At 37.7% G+C, this 21,805-nt stretch overlaps 1 protein-coding gene across 1 annotated transcript in view; it reads right to left on the bottom strand.

The window, feature by feature from the left end:
- Positions 1–21,805, bottom strand: part of KCNH8 (potassium voltage-gated channel subfamily H member 8) — a 363,798-nt gene that overhangs the window by 237,899 nt on the left and 104,094 nt on the right. Inside the window, exon 2 of the mRNA XM_069473285.1 lies at positions 4,558–4,791. Coding sequence (XP_069329386.1) covers positions 4,558–4,791 — 234 coding nt within the window. The remainder of the gene's footprint in view (positions 1–4,557; positions 4,792–21,805) is intronic.

The following is a 21,805-nucleotide window of genomic DNA, read 5'->3' as shown; positions in this document are numbered from 1 at the left end:
TATCACCATTATTTCTAATAGCTGAGTAATATTCCATGGTATACGTATAAGTGGGCAAAGGACATGAATAGAAATTTTTCAAAAGAAAAATAAAAATGGCTAACAAACATATGAAAAAATGTTCAACATCTCTAATCATCAGAGAAATGCAAATCAAAACCACAATGAGATATCACTTAACTCCAGTGAGAATGGCCTTTATCAAAAAGTCCCAAAACTATACATGTTGGCGTGGATGTGGAGAGACAGGTACACTCATACACTGCTGGTGGGACTGTAAACTAGTGTCTATCTGTGAAACTATTTGTCTTTCTAATAATTACATAATTAAAATACTTAGTCTTTCTCTATATTGGTTTCCTCACCTATCATATGACAATAACAAAAGTGTCTCTTTCTTAGAATTGTCCTAGGACTAAATGGGCTAATACAAGTATAAGTAAAAGTTAAGTGTGTTGAACAGTTCCTAGCACATAGTGTTATATAAATGTTACTGTTATTATACTTCTAGTTTTTGTTACTATTGACTTATTAAAAGATTATACTCTCTCTGATAACTATTTTATATTTTACAAAGTGTGTGTGTGCGTGTGTGTGTGTGCATGGCCATCCATGTTTCTATGTGTCTATTTTCTATTTATTGTCTAGAGGAAACCAGAATACCATAGAGAGAAAGGAATATAATTTCACATCATATTGGAGCAGAGATAAGAAAAGAAATCAGACAGATGTGGACTATTTTTTCAAATCCCTTTATGGTTTTATTTTTAACTGAATTACCCTGCATTTTGGGATGAGATCTGCTAGAGAATGCTACGTCCCACACTTTTCCCTGGTCAGGAGAGGAGGACAGATCCTCAAGAAATAACTGTAGTGGGTAGAGAATAGGTTTTCCTAAGAAGATGGGGGTATTCAATCAGTAAAGTAGGGAAGAAGGGGCCGTCTTTACAGTGGAGTGGAGAGGGGAAAAAGGGCAGACTTCAAGACTTGAAGCAAGGCCAGGAACAGAGGTTCTGTGAAGTAGGCAATGCCAGTGAAGGATTTCCAACTTTTATTTTCCTTTGGACTCAATCAGCAGGCATATCTGCCATCTTGTTCTCAGTGTGTCTCCCTTTATAGGACTTATTAGACAAACTAAACTTTTAGTATACCCTGCTGCACGACCTCGAGTTAGGTTGTTGGAATTATAGGCTTGGGCAGGAAGAGAAAAGGCCGCCTTTTCCCCATCACTTTTTCCATGAGGTCAGGAGAATAACAGCAACATTAAGGAACTAGTAGGCAAAACAGAACAATGAAAGAATGTCAAAATGTATCTGGGGAGGATGAGACAAGCATCCACGTTCTAAAGCATATTAAAAGACAATGACCCTTGAAGGAGGGAAGGAGGACTCTCAAGGTCAGAAGCACATCTTTTAAAATCGGAAATGCAGACATCTTGTAAAGTATCCAGAGGTCCCTCCAATATTCAATTTCAATTCCCTTCAGCAAACATTTACTAAGAATCTACCATCTGATGAACACTGCTTGAGACTCAAGGCTCCAGGCACTAGGGATGTGGAAGTAACTAACACACAGCCTCTGCCTTCAAAGGCTCACAACTGCATGCACAGAGAGATATTTATATAAATAGCTATAATGCAGCATGATTAGCCTAGGGTGGATGGCAATTTTCAATCACTCATAACTGGATCAATTAGTTGGCTCAGAATGTCAGACAATTCCCTGTGGTGACTGGCTTAGAGGGGATTGGTGCCGTTAATGATTTCCACCCGAGTGCATCCAAGGCTGCAGGCATCTTATAAAAAACTGGGCTCAGGAAATTCTTTTGGGTGTTGGCTCCCACTCCATGCTCCATACTTTCTACCTATCTAGCCTCCAAAATCTCCACTTTTTAGTCTTCACACCTAGATTCTTCTCCTTGGCCTGAACCTTTCTCAGTGGTGCCACTTTTGGCTATTTTGAAGAGGCTTAAAAAGGAAAACACTCAAAAGGATTTGGAGTGACCTATGCAAGGCTCCTATCTTAAGAAGGATGAATCTGCAGTCAGTGCATATTTTAAACACAGGCTATACTTTCCCCTTTGTTCCACTGGATGGCAGTTTTATCACTCCTTGCCAGTCTCCATTCTCAGTGGCAGCCTCCATTTTCTTTTATCTTAGGCCCTCATTTCAATGATTATGGTATAATTACACAAAGCTGGAATTCTTTTGTTTTATCGTATTTGCTAGGTTGGCCTTATCTATTGACACACAATGTTCTGAATGATGTTCTTGGTGCTAAAGAATTGAGGTATCCTGTCCCAAAGGGATGTTCTCCAATACTTCAGGACTATCGTACACAAAACCCATATGATCAGGGAATGTCCGCCAAGGACGGACAACTTACAAAAGGGAGTGAAGTTTCCATGTGCAGGCTCTTTTTTTCTTTCTGACAGTAACCTCAATACCCCAAAGTAATGAGAGTAAGATATAGAGGCCAGGGATGCTGCCAAGAATCTATACTGCACAGGACAGCCACCCACCACAAAGAATTACTGACCCAAATGTCAGTAGTGACAAGGCTGAGACACCCTGAGGGACAGTACAATTTAAATGTTGTTACACAAAGTCCCCAAAATATGGTGACTCCAACAAGATAAAAATGTATTTGTTTTTGTCTGGGGTGGGATGGTGGATCTGTAACAATACCCAGCTTCCTTCTATTTTGTTGCCCTGCATTCCACTACGATGTTGTCCTTATCAAATGGTTGAGGTTGGCTTTCCAGCCTTGCCTTAACTTTTTAACCCATATGTATTAGTTTGCTAGAGCTGCCATAACAAAATATCAAAGACTGGGTAGGTTAATCAACAGAAATTTGCTTTCTCACAGTTCTGGAGACTAGAAGTCCAAGATCAAGGTGCTGGCGTGTTTGGTTTCTCCTGAGGCCTCACTCTTTGGCTTGCAGACAGCTGTCTTCTTGCCATATTTTCACCTAGTCTTTTCTCTGTGTGTTCACATACTTCGTGCCTCTTCCTCATTTTATAAGGACACTAGTGATATTGGCTCAGGTCCCACCCTTACAGCCCCATTTAACCTTAATTACCTCTTTAAAGCCCTGTTTCCAAGTATATCATGTAGGGGGTTATAGCTTCAATATGTGAATTTTGGTGGGACACACAAAAGAAAGGAAAGAAATTAGAGAAAAAAATAATTTCATTTCAGAGATTTTACCTAGAAGTTACACAAATCATTCCTTTTCATACATCGTGAACTATGACACAAGCACAACCTAACTACAAAGAAGTCTAGGAAATATATTTTCCAGCTTGGTAGCTATGCACCCAGCTAAAAGGATCATGTTACTGTAAGGAAAAGGAAAGCTATTAAAAAAAAAAAGGGGCCGGGCGCGGTGGCTCACGCCTGTAATCCTAGCACTCTGGGAGGCCGAGGTGGGCGGATCGTTTGAGCTCAGGAGTTCGAGACCAGCCTGAGCAAGAGCGAGACCCCATCTCTACTAAAAATAGAAAGAAATTATATGGACAGCTAAAAATATATATAGAAAAAATTAGCCGGGCATGGTGGCGCATGCCTGTAGTCCCAGCTACTCGGGAGGCTGAGACAGGAGGATCCCTTGAGCTCAGGAGTTTGAGGTTGCTGTGAGCTAGGCTGATGCCACGGCACTCACTCTAGCCTGGGCAACCGAGTGAGACTCTGTCTCAAAAAAAAAAAAAAAAAAAAAAAAAGGGAGAATTTTGGATACTGGGAAAATGACAGCTTGTTCTAAATTTTTGAGCAGTACACTTTCTCCTATACACTTTCTCTTGGCTTCACTCAAACTACCAGGGCCCATGATATCTACCAGGGCTGGTGATATCTATTCCTACATAAGAGTCAAGAACTGCAGACAACGGTTCTAGATCTTTTTTTCTTTTATTTATTTATTTATTTTTTAGTTCTTTTAATTTAGAAGAGAGTCACTAAACTACAGCCACAAAAAATACTTAGTATTTCCCCAGTGGCAGTTTTGATTCAGGCAAAAGACATCATGTGTCGTTTGTTTTGTCTTTAGAATTTAAGAGAATAGTGAGAAAGGCTCTGTGGCTAGGGAACTGGGAGAGAAAATGCATATGCTGATGTCCTTTAAATTAACTTCCTTTTTTGCCAGGGAACACTTGGATCTCTGTCCTTAATGACTAGAATTGAGATGTGGTTCTTTAAAGTTATAAAATTTGGAAAACATCCGTGGATAAAAGTTGCTAATATATCAATAACTATTATATATAATACATATTTTAGGAATCACAATATTATAATAGTGATACACTTTATTTTAACATATATTAACTCATTTAATATATTGACATTGAATGGTTATAATTCTAATTCTAAATTTCCAGGCACTTATGCTGCAAATGGCTAAAACAAGGCCATCATCCAAGTCATTTGTGGAACTTCTGTAATAGACTGTATTGATGTGAAATACCATTAAGCCTTAATGAGAGTTATGGAGCAACTACTGAGCTGAAAGAAAGCGACCTCGCACAACTCTCCAACGAGCACCGAAGAAAGCCAACTCACCGTTCTTCTTGTAGAACATAATTTCTCCTTTGAATTCTGTTTTTTCCTCCAATGAATTTTCTATCTGAAGCATCAGTTGCTCATTGGTTTCAACCCCAAATAGGAACTTGCAGCTGCAACTCTTCTGCATGACTTCAGTGCGGGCAAATCCAGCAAGTTCACAGAAGCCATCAGAACAATAGACTATGGGGAAACCCTTAGCCACCTGGGCATTGGCAAGGATGAAGTTGCTATCTGCAGAAAAACAAGGAGAAGATGTTCATCAACTGAACAAGTGTGAGAAACTTTTTGTAAAGCACAATTTCAGTATAAAATTACAAGCACATGTGTCTAGCTAAGCCTTAAATTCACATCCTGATGTGCTGCTGTGGAAAAGAGACGCTCCAAAACATAAAATGGCATTGACCAACAGAAATATGTATTAAGCTCTGACTTTGGCTTGCATTTTGCAACACACTGTGTTTCCTCCACAGTGTTCATTGGCCTGTTTGAGGCCCTAACCATCTGGTTGGCAGTAAGGAATGATGCTTTTGATCATGGCTTCTTGTTCATATCCTGAATCTGCCATGTAATGTACAGGTGAATTTGAAAGTTGCTCAATCACTCTCAACCTGTTTCCCTAGATTTGATTGCCCCCAAAGCAGATCCTGAGACTAGGATTTGCGTATCAATAGTTTATTTGGGAAGTGATTCCAGGAAGAAAGCAAGTAGGAGATTGAAATATGGAAGGGAGGAAAGGTAATAAAGGGTGAGTTAAAAAGAGGACAACTGCTATTGACAATACATAAGTATCCTAGATATAACTGTGAGGAACACAACTTAAGATTTTCCCACTAAGGGGAGAGAAAGCAGAAGTATTTATCCACCAAAGTCCATACTTCATTAGTTAAAGGTCAATCTTGGAGTGTCAATATGTTGGCACTTTTGACTTACCCACTTGGGCTAAGCACATTCTCCAGAGATCATTAGGGCAACAAGGTGTCAGAAGCCATTGGTATATAAGGAAATGGTCTACACATGATCTCAAGGTAAGTCAAGGTAATATTGACAGGACACTGACAGGTATGCTATAAAGATAATGATGTTACTTTATAATTGTGTTGTAGGGATTAATGAGATAATGCATATTATGTACTTAGCAAAGTGTCTGGCACAAATAAGTACTCATGGCCACCAATTTTTAATTCATAAAAAATTATTGAATGTTATTCACATCTTTATAATAATTTTATTAACAAACAAGAATTAGAAAGCAATCAGAACTAGTAGACTATTACTAAGTGCTTAAAGATAGCCCTTGGAGGACTGAGAATCAATACTCAAAGAAGGTTCCTGCAGGATGAATTTTTTTGAGATTTACTTTGAAGGATGGACACAATGTTTATAAGAAAAAAGTTGCATATTAGATATGGGGTTTAAGATATGGCATTTATAAAGTGTGCTGTTGGGTGACTTTTAGGTTCAGATGAATTACAGACTATTATTAAATCACTCATTCATTCACACGTGAAACAAATATTGGACACGTCAGCATATCAGCAGTACTAGAGGCTCGGATTTTTAAAATGATAAAATTAAAAATGGGAAGAACTACAGGATAAGCTGTTAAATGGAAAAAAAGTAAGATTCAATATATATGTTATATGAACCATTTATCTGGTATGTATATATATGGATATGTATACATATACCAAATATGAAATATTTCTGTATATCTAAAAATAAAAGAAATAATTGGTAAATGTGGTTGTCTCTAGAGAAAGCAACTAAAGACAGAGGAATGCTTATTTTTCCCATATGCCCTATTGTACCTTTTGAATTTTATGCTATACACTTTATATATTGACTATTCAAAAATAGTATGTTTAAAAGAGTTTGCAGTAGACAGCCTATCTCAGATGCTACGAGAAAGGAGAACTTCAGCTACTTCTTGATGACCAGCAGGACAAGCATTGAATATCTTTTCCATCAGTTTCCTCATCTCCTTTTAAACTTCTGCTGTTTGTTTCCAAACATAGTCCACCACCAGCTGGCAGAACCAAGTCCACTCTATTCAGCTTTGCTCCGATCAGTTCCTAACCCCGAGAGTACCAACTGTAGCGCAAACATCTGCATCCTGCCTCTGCCAAGCCGACTCTTCCACCCTCCCAGTCACTCTCTGCCTCTGAAAGCCAGAGCTGAAGACTCGTATTGGGAAACCTTCAATTATACATTGTTTTGAAGCCCTGGGAGTAAATTAGATCACCCCAAACTAATAGTTAATTCTCTCACACTTTGCAGAATCATTTATTGACTGTGTATTATATATTGGACTTTGTCTCAGGTGTGGATGCCAAAAAAGTTTATTATATGTGATTGGTCCATGTCCTGAAAGATCACAGTCATGAACCTGTGAGAGTCTCCAGTGATGTCCAGAGGGGGGCACCCTTTTATTGGCTTTGTGGTCTCAGTCTTATCAACCCCACATAGTTTTGGGTCACCCTCTAACCACAGTGTGTATCTCTTCCTCTCTCCATTTTAAAATTTTGGGTAGGAGACTAATTAGAAAATGCAAATGCATAGCATTGAAAAAGTACTCAAATATCCAGAAAGAGCTTTTAACAATCTTTCAGAAGCCATTTTTCAGTTAACTGCTGACATGTTTATTGACTTTCTATTATATGATAATGCCAGGTGACATGGTTCTACCATATAGCAGGTCCTAGGGTGAGGTGATGGGGTGTTTAAAGAAAAATAAGCATAGTCTTTAACTCTAGGATATTATAAATTAATTAAAGAATTGCATGAATATCAGCAACACTAAAAAACAGCATATAAGTTACAAAATCAGTGGTACACAGACAGTAAGTACTACTAGAGTTGAAAAATTAAACATCCTGGACTTTGAAAATGGTTAGCTTGGCATAAGACAAAAATAGGTGGAGACAACTTATCAAAAGTCCTCAAAATGTTAGAAGGAGATGCCTGAATAGAACATGCTCAGAGAATGGATTGGAGAAACAGGAACTGGAGACAGAATAAACATTACATTTTATCCTAAAATCCAATTTTCCCATTTATATAGCTACAATAGTTTTCTTTTGTTAATATTTGTCTGGTATACCTTTTCCCATAAGTCTACTTTCAAACCTACTAGGGACATGTTTTAGTTGTGTCTTGCACATGGCATATATCCAAATTTTTAAAAGTTCAATATAAAAATACATCCTCAACCTAAGATTAATATATTCACTTTTATTATTATTACTATGTTACATTGTTTTTTATCAACTGAGTTTGTGTATTCTCTTCATTGTTTTTGTTGTTTTACCTTTTCCACTTTTTAAAATTAGAAAATATATGGTACCTAAATAAAGACTGTATAATATTAAACAATAAACACCTGTAGATCATTCACATAGTATGCACCACGCAGACTATATTTCCTTCCTTCTCCAAAGAAGAAACATATAAAAATTTTTGCAATAATCACTCTCATTTATGTAGCTTTTGTCCTTACTTATGTATCCTCATGCAACATATTGCCTATTTTTAAAATTTAAGCATATAGAATGATATTTCATTCTGCATATTTCTTAACGACTTGCTTCCTTTAGTAATTTCCTTAACATCTTTATAATTGTTTATGGGCATAAGAAAAGTCAGTCCTTCAGAGATACAATAAGCTTCTGAAAAAAGATACTGAAGGATTCACCAAATGGCCTGATCTGAGTGTTTCATTAATTGATCCTTAATGGATTACAGTGTGTTTGAGGTAGTTAATTCTTTCTGCAAATAAACTGCAAAAACAAGGCAAAAAAATAAAGGCATGTATTTGGCTTTTTCTGTTTATATTTAGCACTTGTCCTCGATATGTAATTGCATTTCAATTCCAAAGAGAATTTAGTGACAGTCTGCACTTCATAAGGCTTAGTGTACTAGCTACATGAATGGTCCTTCTGTTTGGGAAAGAGTAGCTCCTCTTGCCCAGCTATCTACTTGGAAACATATGCTTTTCTGAATACCAGGCATAGAATCCCCAAAGAAGAAACATGACATTTACTTTAGAATTATGTAAAAACAGCCACAAAGCTGCTGCCATAATAATTACGAACTCATCATGGGTATATCACTATCCATACATATGCTGAGGGTATTTAACCTTTTAAGGAATCAGTTATGCATATGTGATATGCATCTAAATGCCATGCAGCTTTTCTCTGCTTGTTTCTAGGTCATTTTCTTGTGTATATCCAGTTTGAAACTGACAGTAAACAGTAAGATCTAAATGCATTTACATATTAGGCAGTTGATAATTTCTCTAAATGCTTCCTTAGCAGAAAGCTTTCATGGATCATCAGAGAGAATCCCACAATTGGTAAAGACCCCAGGCCACTGGGGCTAACCTCCTAATATAAAGCACCACTTTCCTATTCAAATGAAGATGTGCTATTTGTTTGTTTCTGACTTCCCCAGCACAAAGAGAATGGGAGTGGGACTGGGAAGATATAGAAGATGGGAAAAAAGAAAGAAAGAGAAGAGGGAAAACATTGGTCCTCTATTAAGTTGTTCCATCTTTGTACTTGTCACACTTTTCAGATGAGAACAAAGACCTGGAGAACTTTACTTTCCTGTTCAAGACCCAAAGCTAGGGATTAAAACCTGGTCTATGTGATGACTTATTTAACTCTACCATGTATTCTGTAAACAAGTGACTTGCTTCTCTACCAGCAGGAGAAAAGGGAAAAGTATTTTTAGCTATTTCAGTCTCTAAAGGCCCAAAGCCATAGATTTTTCTCTATAGAGATTATTTATTAAAAGCTTATTATAGTGCCTTCTTAGCACAGCAGGCAGCATGTCAATCTCATATTAAAAGTTTATTGATGACATCTCCTAAACCAAACTAAATCTCTTAGCAAACTCCCTGTCACTTCATAAATTTCCTCCAGAAATTAAGTATTTTAAAAATAGGACAATAACTTCCATGCTCCCAATGTATTTTGCATAGGCCCACTCCACAGTGTCACAGGAAGCATAGAAATGTAGTTTCTATTCAAATAATCTGGTTTCCCTTCTCCTCATGTGCTTTTAATGTATATTGCAGTACTTCCAAAATTTTCCCACTCCAATATCCTGCTATGGGGCCAATAAATGTACTTTCCAAGGGGCCTAGGGGCATAGCCCTAAGCCCAGTGTTGTTTTGAAATCTCATATTTAACTTAAAAACTCATCAGAATTTTGCATTCTACCCTTTCATATATTCATGCTTATTTTAGTTTTTTTTTATTTAGTTTGAATATGGGTCTGCCAAATTTTTGATTCAATTGAAATTTCAAAAGGATGTGCTGTATGTTTTCTATGACTTGTGCATATTGTTTAGTACTCCACTAGGTTTGAGAATCACAAATCTAGGTAGAATAGTGCATGTTCAAGAAGATTATGTGAATCCCAATCATTCTCTCCTTGCAACCTCAAATATTTAAAGATAACCATCTCAGCATCGAGTCTAGTAATTCTCCATATGGCAGACCCCTGGAGCCATTCAGAACAATGGAGTCATTAATATACACTGACTTAGCAACATAGGGAAACCTATATACCCTTGGATCTTTCGGCTAATGATGCAGAGACTTTGATAGTCCAAATATTTATTTCTGAAAAGTGCTTTGATATTGGCTTTCTTAGACAAACCTTGTGTTGCGTTAGCAAATATTCATATTAACAAGCCCTAAAGACAAGCAACGTGGGCAAATTCAAGTCCTCTATCCCTCATTTTCCTGCAGAGAGCAAAGAACAAATATGGACTTTTAACATTGTTTTATGAATTGCCCCCATGCTTTCAGAATTACGTTTATATACAGGTTTAACAAAGACGACATTTGTATCTCTCATGATATTGAACACAGTGGTCTCTGGAGACTACTTTATTCAGGCAGATAGAATATTAATGTTTATGACATTAAAATATTTAAATGATCTCTGCACTTTATATTGATTTCAGGGAGCTTAATTGTATTATTTCCAAGTATGATGGAATTTTTATTAGATTAATGGTACTGGCTGCAAGCTAAAGTTCTAAGTGTTCCCTCTGCCAAAATTTAGGAGGCTACTTGGATTTGAGGGCTTTTCTAACCTTACAAAATAAGCAGATGGAAAATTTGTAAAGAGGGATTCTCATAGTCCTTGTGATTCACACATTATCCAGTGTCATGCTTCAAACTGTGCTATCGCTAGCTTTCATCCTTCATTTGTGGTTTGATTTTTAAAACTGTATAAATTATCACTTCAGATAGAGGTAGAAAGATTAGAAGAAAACTTGTAACAAAGCAAAGCTCAAAACTGGAGCTCTAGTGCTAACATAGTAGTAGAAAGCAGGAACTCGAAGGAAGAATATCTTGCTCCCTTCAGTCCAATAAACAAATAGAGACAAATATAAACAAATGTCCTTCACAATCTTGCCACTGGGTGCATGGTTCTGGGCCAGAAAAATCAGCCTCAGGTAGGACTTAGAAATTCAAAATCTTAAGCTTCACTCCAGACCCACCAAATCAGAATCTGCATTTTAACAAGATTCCTATGCATATTAAAGTTTGAGAGTTCCTTTAGAATAGTATTGGAAAGAGGTAGAAGAATCTAGTGACAGTAAATAAGTTTAGGGAGGGTAGCTGTGCGGCTGAGGATTAAAAAAAGGAAAGCAGAATTATTTTCATTGTATACCCTTTTAACTTTTGAATTTTGTGCCTTATGTATATAATACCTATTCACAATACCTTCCTAATGTTGTATGTAATATGTATGTAATACCTGTTCAAAATACCTTCCCAATGTTTATTTAACCATTCACTGAATGTCTTAATAAAAATAATTTGATTAAAAACAAATAGCAATCATGATGAAGTTAAAAAAGGATATTAAAAAAATTTTAAATTTCCAATAAACAAAGATAAAAGCTCATTAAAACAAATTTGAAGCAAATTTAGTATATTCTTTATCATAAACTAGACCTAGCAAAATTTCAATAAGTTTTGTGAGTTTCATTTTTTCAGCTGTATGAGCTTCAGTGTTGAGTTGTACTAATTCTTGCAGGTTTATTCTCTCTTAAGAGTTCAGTAAATGAATTTCATCCTGAAAAAGAATGATTTTTAGTGATGGCACACTGACAATATTCATTAAAAGTAAAATGCAAGAGGGAGAAACTTCAGAAAATCTTAAAGGCAATGATAAAACATGTTTGGTATTTTATCCATAATTGATTCTTTACATATACATTTGTAATAATATTAAAATGTGCCTCACTTTTCTCTGGTTCTTGTTTTACAGAATTAATCTTTTAAACAACATGGTCTTTCAAGTCATCTACTGAATCCAAGTGAATAACCCTGGAAATCAGTCAGACATGGGGGGCACGGATAGAGCCCTATTGTAGCCACATAGGTTGTTGGGTAACTTTTTCTATTCAGGTTTTCATTCTTTTTTCTGAGATATTTATATAGATACAGTAGTTAGTGTTTAACACCACACAGATTCCCCCTTGTTTAGCCAACAGGAAATCTAGCACTACCTGATTATCCAGGACTGCCTGGGCTAGAGAGTTGAAGGATCTTTGTTGAACCCTAAGGCTCTTTGTTGAACCCTAAGGCAATCAGTCCTAGAGCTTCAGACAGATTTTTAATCATGTCTTTGTTGTCACATGCTCTGTAGATAGGGACAAGTATTCCCAGCAAGCTTTGCTGCCAGGTGTCCTGGTATCTTCCTGGCAACCCTCTCTTAAGTCTATGGGGAAGGGAGTGGAGACTCTCAGTTAATCTTTTCTAGCTCAGGTACAGAAAGACCTGACTGCATTAATGGAGATTCTCTACGATGTAAATTTGCCCCCAACACACACACAAAAGACAGCTTTGCAGTGTTACTTTTGTGACAGCCATCCCAAAATATGTCACTGAAATATATTTTGAGGTAAAATATTTCTAATTTCTTTCAGTCCCCACTTTGAAATTAAAAGAGTTTACATATTAAAAGCCAAACTGTTATCTTTGGTCAAAGGAATGGGAAAAACACAAATCAGAGAAGATTTAAATATATCATCCTATACCGTTTTGGTTAGTTGCTTAGTCCTGTGAATAGATCAGTTTAGTTAAACAGCTATGTCTCATTCCAGGAGCTGGCATTGCAGACAAGTTTTCAAACAGAAGAAAAACATGAGTTAATATTTGGAGCAGTTTATAAAGTAGTTTCCTTAGAGTCTAGAGGGCATCCAGCTGAAATATCTAGATGTTGAACTCAAAGCATCTTCAGTTAAAGTGGAAGGTAGGCAGCGGCAATCTCACAGATTTTTTTTAAGCTGGAGTTTGTATGCCCCAAGGTATGCTTGCAGGGTCTCAGGGAAAGATAGTGGTGATTTCATTCAATCCAAGTTAAAAAAAAAAAAAAAAAAAAAAAGGAAAAAAAAGTTGAAAACATTATCTGGAGATTTGTAGGCAGGAAAAAATTCAGGATTCAGTCCAAATTATTGGCAAATAACAAAAACTCAAAAATAGTGGACAAGGCTAGACTCTAATAACAGGGGGACTATAGTTTCTTTTTTCTGGAACATATTTTTTTCCCTCTCCAGTTTTCCATTTTTACTAGAGACAAATCATAGTAGGACCAATTTATTTACAAAGATAAACTTTAGTCTCATACTTGGCCTGATTATTTGCATAAAGTGTAGTAAGAATAATCATTGGCCATATGGATTTTTCTTTTTTTAAAATTGGCTTTGCTGGTACTTTTTCAAAAGAATCTCAGGTTAAACTTGAAACCTTCTTTCTTAAGTCAAGCCAGGGATTTACCTGTGCCTTTAAGACACTTGTATGAGTTGGGTAAATTCCTCTTTTCTTGAGGTTCCAAAGTAAGTTGGGGTTCCTGGACATGTCAGAAAGTGACATTTTTCACTTATCACACAGATCAGGGAATGTTATAGATGAGGTACCTAGCCAGTTTATCCAAAGTGTTTTTTATTGACCTTATAAAGTCAACCTGATTCCTTAAAAATGCCTGAGCACTTCTGAAAATATGCCATTCCAGTCAAAGACTTGTAAAATAACCAGTGCCTTTCGTTGTGTCCAGTTACAGAAGAAGACAGAGTCTTATTGAACTTATGCAAATAACTATATTGCTATAAATTAAAAATGCTCACAAATAGTTTTCAAATTCTGGAGAAATCAAGTAGAAAGAAAAATAAATGCTTCAAATTTTGCTTACAAATATATACTATATTGTAAGCTATAAATAGCATAAAAGAAAGAAAAAGTTTTCTTGACTTCTGGAAAACAAAACGGAAAAGAATCAGCAATGTTTCAAACAAAAAGTCGTAAAAAAATTCAGTCCTATGTAATTAATGTCTGTTCTGTTTGAGGTTCACTTAGCAATACTCCTGGACACATCAGCTTTCTAATTAAAGTCCTGGAAGTTTCTTTTGTTTTAGCCCAACTGTATATGAATATAATTTCCAAAGTTATCAGAAACCTGTATTCAAGAGAATTTGTCAGTCCTTTCCATGACTTTCCCCTGAAGAAGCAAACTTTGGATTGTAGCCGGTAAAAAAAAAAAAAAAAAAAAAACACTTTTTGAGAAGAATCAAAGTAAAATAATAATTGTCTATGGATAACAAAAGTCTTAGAATAGCCACAGTTAAAAAGATAATTGACAAAGAAAGTTGGTTATTTTTGCGGCATATAGCAATTTAACATAAGAACCATAATTATTACTGATAACATACACCAAGATATATCAGAATTTTAGGACTCTCGTACAATATTGGAACATATATTAATAACATGTTTATACAAATATAACCCAAAGAATGTTAAACACCATTTCATATTTGACAATGCTTCCTGTACGGTATTAACATACCGGATAAGCTCAATATGTCTTAGACTTTCAGTGACCCTAATATTTAAAAAGCTAGTTTGAGGTCAAAAAGACTGGATTTAGAATTTTGATTTTGGAAAGTTTGTTATATATTAAAGGCCTAAAACAGTTGTTACGGTAAAACACTTGTCATAAAACAGGATCACAGGTTACTATAAAACCATAGTCATTCATTTAGCCAAACTGTTAACTGAAAGATTTTAGAAAGCAAAAACTTTAGTCTTTGATAGAGAGGAGACTCAGTTTCCCAAATAATTATAAGATTTAGTAGAGAAAAACTGAAAGACAAGCTAATAAAGAGGTAAATAGAATCAGTCTCTCTCACTCCTTTTTTTTTGCAGTTTATTCAAAAGGTGAACAAAGATCTTTTCTTATTTTTGTTAATATTATATGAAAATCTTGTTCAAAAGAGAAAACCAAATTTTACCTTTGTATTAGTGTATTATCATTAAACTAATTTTAATATATTCTTATAAACAAATCTGTCTAATTTTAATCAATTTGAGCATAAATTTTTATAAACCTTTTATAATCTTTATTATTTTTAACTTTTATGTCCATTTAGTTTTAATTCTTGTTTATTTATTTAATTTAAAACAAATTTAAAACTTGTAAATTGGACAAAATTACCTTTTTTGACAAAAATTATAGACATTTCTTTTTATAACCCTTTTTCAATTAAAAAATCTTACTTTTCTAATATATTTTGCAAATAGAATGGTTTCTCTTATATCTAGTAGTTTTAATTACATATATTAATTGTAATGCCAACACTTAGAAAAACCTAGGATGTTAAAGTAACTTTGAACTGTTATCAGTCCCCAATTTTTATTAGCACATCTAAATATAGTTTTCTATATCCTCTACAAATAAGATGTTTTAGTATTTTCCCTTATAAATATCTCACACATTTTAGGATTATCCTCTTTAACATAACAAAACATGATTTTAAGATTTTAAATTACTCAAAAGAATTTTGAAACTACGACACACATACCATCCTTAATGTCTTCCCCAGTGCTCTTAAGTCTCAAGCAGCCAGGTGGCATCCAAGATGGCTAGGAAGGACAGGACCTGTCTGTGTCACCAATTTACATAGCAGGTGCAGAGCTCAAGGCAGAAGACAGGATGCCTGGAGGATCCAACCCCTCCCAGAATAGCCAGGAGCTGAAGCTGGAGCAGAGTACAAGGGGTCATATTAGGCTTCATTGTGCCTTGTAGCTGCTGGACTCGGCACTGGGAACATGTCCCCAGTCCTTACCATGACCCTCTATCTGTCCAGACCCCAGGACCCAAAGGCTCAAAATAAAAAATGTAAGTTTACAGTCAAATCCAGCAAGTATTAAAAGTATTACAGAAGCAGCAGTTTTGTGACCTTAAAACATCCAGACTTTAACAACAATTTTAAAATTAGTTTTATTTGCCAAAGATTACTAAAGTCATGTGAACTAAAGGCATTTGAGCTAGCTGTTATTTTTCTGATAAAATATTTAAGTGCTTACTTTTTTAAGGGAAATAATTAGAGCTCTTTTACATATTTAGGTAGTGATATATCACATACATATGACATATATAGACATATAGAAATACAGACAAAAGCAGATCTTATAGCTTCTTTTTAAATTTCAGAATATTATGGGGGTACAAACGTATTGATTACATATATTGCCTTTGCACTGCCGAGTCAGAGCTACAAGCGTGCCTAATAACTACGTGACGTGGTGATTTCCTTTTAACATTGAATCTTCCAGGAGTCCTGTGTGCTTCTTGTGCCTGGATACCCAGATTTCTAGCTAGGCCAGGGAAATTTCTTCAATTATTCCCTCAGTAAATTATCCAACCCTTGTGTATTATCTTCTTCACCCTTAGGGATGCCTATGATTCTTATGTTTGACCTCTACATAATTTCACATTTCTTATATGCTTTGTTCATGCGTCTTGCTTCTGTGTTCTCTTCAACTGATGTGTTGAGCTCATAGGTATTATCTTCAAGCTCTGAGATTCTTTCTTCTGTCTGATCCAGACTATTCTTCAGGCTTTCCACTGTGTTCTGTAATTCCTTGAGTGCATTTTTTCATTTCCAGGATTTCTGTTTGGTTTTTCCTTAATACTTCAATTTCTTTAGAGAAATTATCATTCATTTCCGACATTTGTTTTTGTGGCTTCTTTGTGTTGGGTTTCTATTTTCTCTTGAATTTCATTGAGCTTTCTTACAATCCATATTTGAAATTCGTCATTTGCCATTTTAACTGTTTTGTTTAAGTTGGTGTCTGTTGCTGAGGAACTATTGATTTCTTTTGGGGGTGACTTGTTGCTCTGATTTTTCACGTTTCCAGAATTCTTTCACCGATTCTTTCTCATCTGGCCTCTTGGTCGAAAACAGGCTGGTTTATGGCCCTGTCTCCTAGTCCCTAAGGATTGTTCCCTGACTGTGTCAGGGAGAAGAGTGTTGGGGTCCTGAATTGTCTTTGGGGTGCTTTAGTAGGCTTGATGAACCTCTTGGGTTACCTCTGACCTATTGTCTTCACTTCTTCCCAAGTGAGTTTGGTCCCTCAGCCTAAGCTCCAAGCTGGTGGATTTTACTTGTGAGTATGAATCCATTGCTCCCTAATAACTTGAGATGGAAGGTACTATATTTAGCTATGGGGTTGTTCCTGCTGTCACTGATTGTCATTCAGGTGAAGGAGCCAGGTGGTGAGGTAATCTATTGTGCCCTTGGTAGGCTCTGGTCCTCCAGGTAGGGTATACCTATGGCCCAAGCTTTGGGAGGGGCCTTGTAGCTCCTAGGGGTTGGTTAGAGCCTGCTCCCCTCAAAGTGTAGGGAGGAGCAAGAGAGATCACACCTGGGGTGCGAGAACCTGGGTTTGTGAGCCTCTGTGGGACTCAGAGGTTGCTTACCCAGCCACTGGAGGGAGCCGCTGATACGGAGTTCAGGGCTAGCTTTCCAAGGGGCCTACTCATGCAATTGCTGAGGCCTCTAACCATGCCTTTTCTGTCTCTGCCCATAAACCCAGGCACTTTCCCCTCTGATTGGTCCACTTGTGTTTCCTCTCCACCCAATATGGGCTCTTGAGCTTCCCCACAGTTTATGTGTCTGACTCACTGGTGTGGATCTCTGCATGAGGCTGTTAGGGGGATCTCCAATTGTGCACCCTTTTTCCACCACTAGACCCCAAGGTGAGGTGGGTGGGCCTCTCTATCCCCAGAAGTCTCCACCTGGGGGATGCTCCTACCAGGGTAATGGTGGCAGCTCAAGGAACTCTTGGATCAAGCTGAACTCCCTATTAAAGGGAGTGGTGGTGAGGGCAGATGCTCTGATACTGCCTGCAGCACCCAAGGTGCTCAGTTGCCACGGGAACCAGCACTTATTCAAATTGAATCTCAATAAGGCAGCCTACTCCAATATGGCGGTACTCTGGGGGAGGGCGAATGGGGTGCACTTACAGACCCCCCTGCTCTCCTGTGCTCCTCCATACCCTCCCAATGGGCACAGGCTCTCACTTGCCACTGACCCTGAAACTGGGACCTCTCTCTCATGCCTCCCCACCCTGCCACCTGCGCAGGTGAATGCACCAAATGCCTGTGGGCAGGAAGATCACAAACTGAGGCTGCCCTGCCAGCCTGGGGTAGAAACATGCCCCTGGGTGCTGAAAGCAAGCCACTCAGCACAGAGAACTCCAGCAGCCACTATGGTGTGGAGAAGGGGCCACAGTCTTCCTGTATCATTCTTGAGCTCAGGGTAGGCAGGCACAGTTTCACCACCCAACTCTGTGAGCTGCTGCAGTGGCTATGTTGTCTGAGGCAGGCTTGACTAGGAGTGAGCTCCCGTTGTGGAGAGCCAAGTCACTCTACACAAGGCACTTTGGCAGTTGCTATGGGGAAGGTGCGACCACAGGACTATGAGTGGCTTGAGCCGAAATTACTTCCTGGGATGCCAGGAGTGACAGAGGTGCAGAGGAGGAGGCATCCAGAAGCAGGGATGCTGGCTGACTGGTCTCTTGTGGCACTCTCCCATGAGATGAGAGCCTTGTGTCCCATTGCTGGCCTGAGGCACCCAGGTGGGGGAGGGGGGAAAAGCCCTTAACCTTTCCCTGGGCTCTGGAACTCCCTGGATTTGGTTTGTGCCAATTTCTCCCATCTATCCTCCTCTCTCTCAGCTGCTCAGTTCCTCCTGGCAGTGTCCCCGGACTCCACTGGTGTCAGTCCTTATGGTCTACTTCCTAACAATAATCATTCTCTGCTCACCTCAGTCCAACCCTCAGTTCTTCTGCCAGGAAGTTCCGACGAGTTTTCTCTCTAGTCGGCCATCTTGAAGTCTCTCTGGGGACCAATGTTATAGCTTTCATAAAGAATTTTTATTTGCCAGCTTTTAAATATATATTTTTTATTCAGATTACCAATATTTTGATTGCCTATTTTATTACACCAAGTATTTGTTAACTAGGCAACAATTTACCTTTCAAAAAGATGACTCCTAGGTGAAACAAAGCAGAAAATTTATATCTCAAAAGCACAGAGCTAACATTTTAGGCCTAAATTTTGTACCATCATTGCTTATACCAAGGAAAAAAAGGTAGTCCCAGTTAAGATAAGATGGCTGGGAAAGTATGCTAAACAAAGGAAAGACTTGTCATGTAAATTTAGCACAATGGTAAGAGTTTCTAGTGACTCAGTCCTCCCTCTCAGACACTCTTATACATGGAAATTTCCTTTATAGATGTAATTTTTTTTTATAAAAGGTTTTCAAGCCACTTAAATACCAGACAGGTGTGTTTTAGGTAGGTGTCTTTGCAACTTAGGTATCATTTTTTAGCTAAAATTAATGAGTTCAAGGTGGAGTCCACTAAGAAATAGGACTAAAAAAGAAGGCATTTCTATACCTGGACTTAGTATGGATAGATGTGAAAGAGAAGCAAGCCCATTTTACCTGAGGGCCTACCGTTTGTAAACACTTCATCCAGGATAGCTTTCTTTTTGTCTTTGGGGCAGGACAGTAACTAAGCCAAAAGATTATCAGATTTAATTTTTCTTATTAATTAGTCATTTAAACTTATTATTTACCTTTTGTAAAGAGACTTTTAAATCTTTTTACAAACTTCTGCACATCAATAGGCATACTCTCAGAGACTAATTTGAGGGCCCTCATTTTTAAATGCACATCTTAAAGTTATCCATTTGGAACATTTTATTGTACTTTTAGATTGCTGTTAGTAAGATTTTCCATTTCTGTAAGCGTTTGCTGCTTCTGAGGCCTGATACATGCATAGGTAGGAGTAGGCAGAAAGTAGAGTCCTCCGTTCTTCAGAAATTAAAGATCCCATTTTTACCTTGAATCTTGGCTTTGGCTCTCAGATCTCCATGATCAACTTAGGCAATGGTTTTTCCTTACCTAAGCACATAAGGAAAAAAAAAAAAAAAGGACAGAACACGGAAATCGCTGTGAAATCCTGGAAGCTGGAGTTTGCATCCTCTGTAGTATTACCATTTACTGCCAGTTCCTGCCTGACCCAGTCAGACATTTGAGGCTTCTAACTGGACCCAAGCCAGTTAATTATCAGATCCAAACTGATCCCAGACCTAGTCCAGTTTCTGTACTGACTTCCAAATCCAATTATGTTCAAATATTTGCTCAAACAAAATCAGAGAGCTCAAAACATAAACCTGCGGAGCTCTGGAATCTGAGAGAGAACTCACCCACAATGCCCAGTGGCTGCAAAAGAGCAATAGACACAGTGGGCCTGGTGGGTACCTCGCTTGGACACTCAGTGCTCCTGGGGGTCTCTGGGAGCTCTATTTCAGAACCCAACTCTGACAAATGAAATTTAACAGAGTTTAATTGAGCAAAGAACAATTCACGAATCAGGCAGCCCCTGAACCAGAACAGGTTCAGAGACACCCCAGTGCTACCTCATGGTTGAAGAAGATTCATGGATAGTACAGTTCAGTATTTGCCTTATTTAAACAGTTTGATTGACCAAAACTCTATGAACAGCAAAGAGGAAGGAGTAGGCAGGAGTGAAGGTAAATGGAGCCAACTTTAGCAGGGACAAACAGCTGACATTTTTGCTTTTCAACCTTCTAACTAAAGTACCTTTCAAAGTAAAACCAGTTTCCCCACTGTAAATTGGTCCAAGCACCCTGGGTCAACAACATCCCACCAGTAGGGTCAGTGCCAGAGATGGCCGCAATCCAAGAGAACTGAGCGGTCACTAGGGCACATCTCTAAGTCCACCCTACCCGTGAGAGGCTGCCGAACTGCAGGCAAATGTCCACAAGGGCAGTCCTGGATGACCCCCCATGTATTACAGCCTTACCAGGTCCTTTGCCCACTGCCATCTCCACACATGGCACCTGCAAAATTAAACTCTTTCTCCACTGTAACAGCTGCTGCCTCAGTATATTGGCTTCCCCTTGAGCAGCAAGGAATGAACCTGGTTGGTCTGGAACACTTTTTAAAAAATTAGTATGATTATGTATACTCTGCCAATCGATGTACACTCCAAGGGATGGGGGGTTGTTAATTTTATTCATTAATGTAGTCACAACCTCAATTACAGTACCTAGCAAAAAGGAGATGCTCAACAAATATCTGCTAAACAAATGAGTGAGGTAAACTTATAATCTATTAGTTTTTATTAAAGTACACCAAATTACAGGGCAATGTTTTTTAGGTTAATGAATTATTTGTTTTACTGTTTAGCAGGAATCACTTATAACAAACTAGCTCCTTTGCTTTAAAAATAAATCAGAACTGCCCTACACTGCTCCTCTCATGCCCATAGTTTTCATACTGACCTGCTACTTTTAATACAGTTTTTGGTAAACAAAAATAGAAATTTTAATTTTCTATTAGAAAACAGATTAAGCAAAAACAGAAAGCTAAATAATGCTAAACAAAGCTCATTCTTCCAAATATAACATGAAGAAATTGTGAGGCACTTCTACTCAGGGAAGAAAACTGTGTGCACATGAATTAAGTATTTTGGTATCCTTATGAACTCTTTGGGGTCATTAAGGGGCTACTTTGTAATTTTCTAATCCAGCATGCTGCATTTTAGCCACTACCCTGAGGATAGGCTAACCTGTCCCAAACAGTGCCTAGAAAGAATTAGGTAGGATACAAATATCTCTTCATTTGCATATCTACTATTTCTTCATTTTCATATGTATGATTTTTGTCCCTCCCTATCCCATTTCAGCAAATCAAATATGAACCATAGGTGAGCTGCCTGGGAAGGTCAAGCTTTTCTCCTGCTTTTGCAAGGAACAGGGGAGGAGAAAGCTCTGTTTTCACCATAGCTTACCCCTCTGCAAGATACTCAACTGGATAATAAAAAAATTCCAACTCCCCTAA

This window comes from Eulemur rufifrons, chromosome 7 (assembly GCF_041146395.1).
Source record: "Eulemur rufifrons isolate Redbay chromosome 7, OSU_ERuf_1, whole genome shotgun sequence".
NCBI classification, from domain to species: Eukaryota; Metazoa; Chordata; class Mammalia; order Primates; family Lemuridae; genus Eulemur; species Eulemur rufifrons.
The sequence above is the reverse complement of the archived record's forward strand: the minus strand, read 5'-3'. Positions and strand labels throughout refer to the sequence as shown.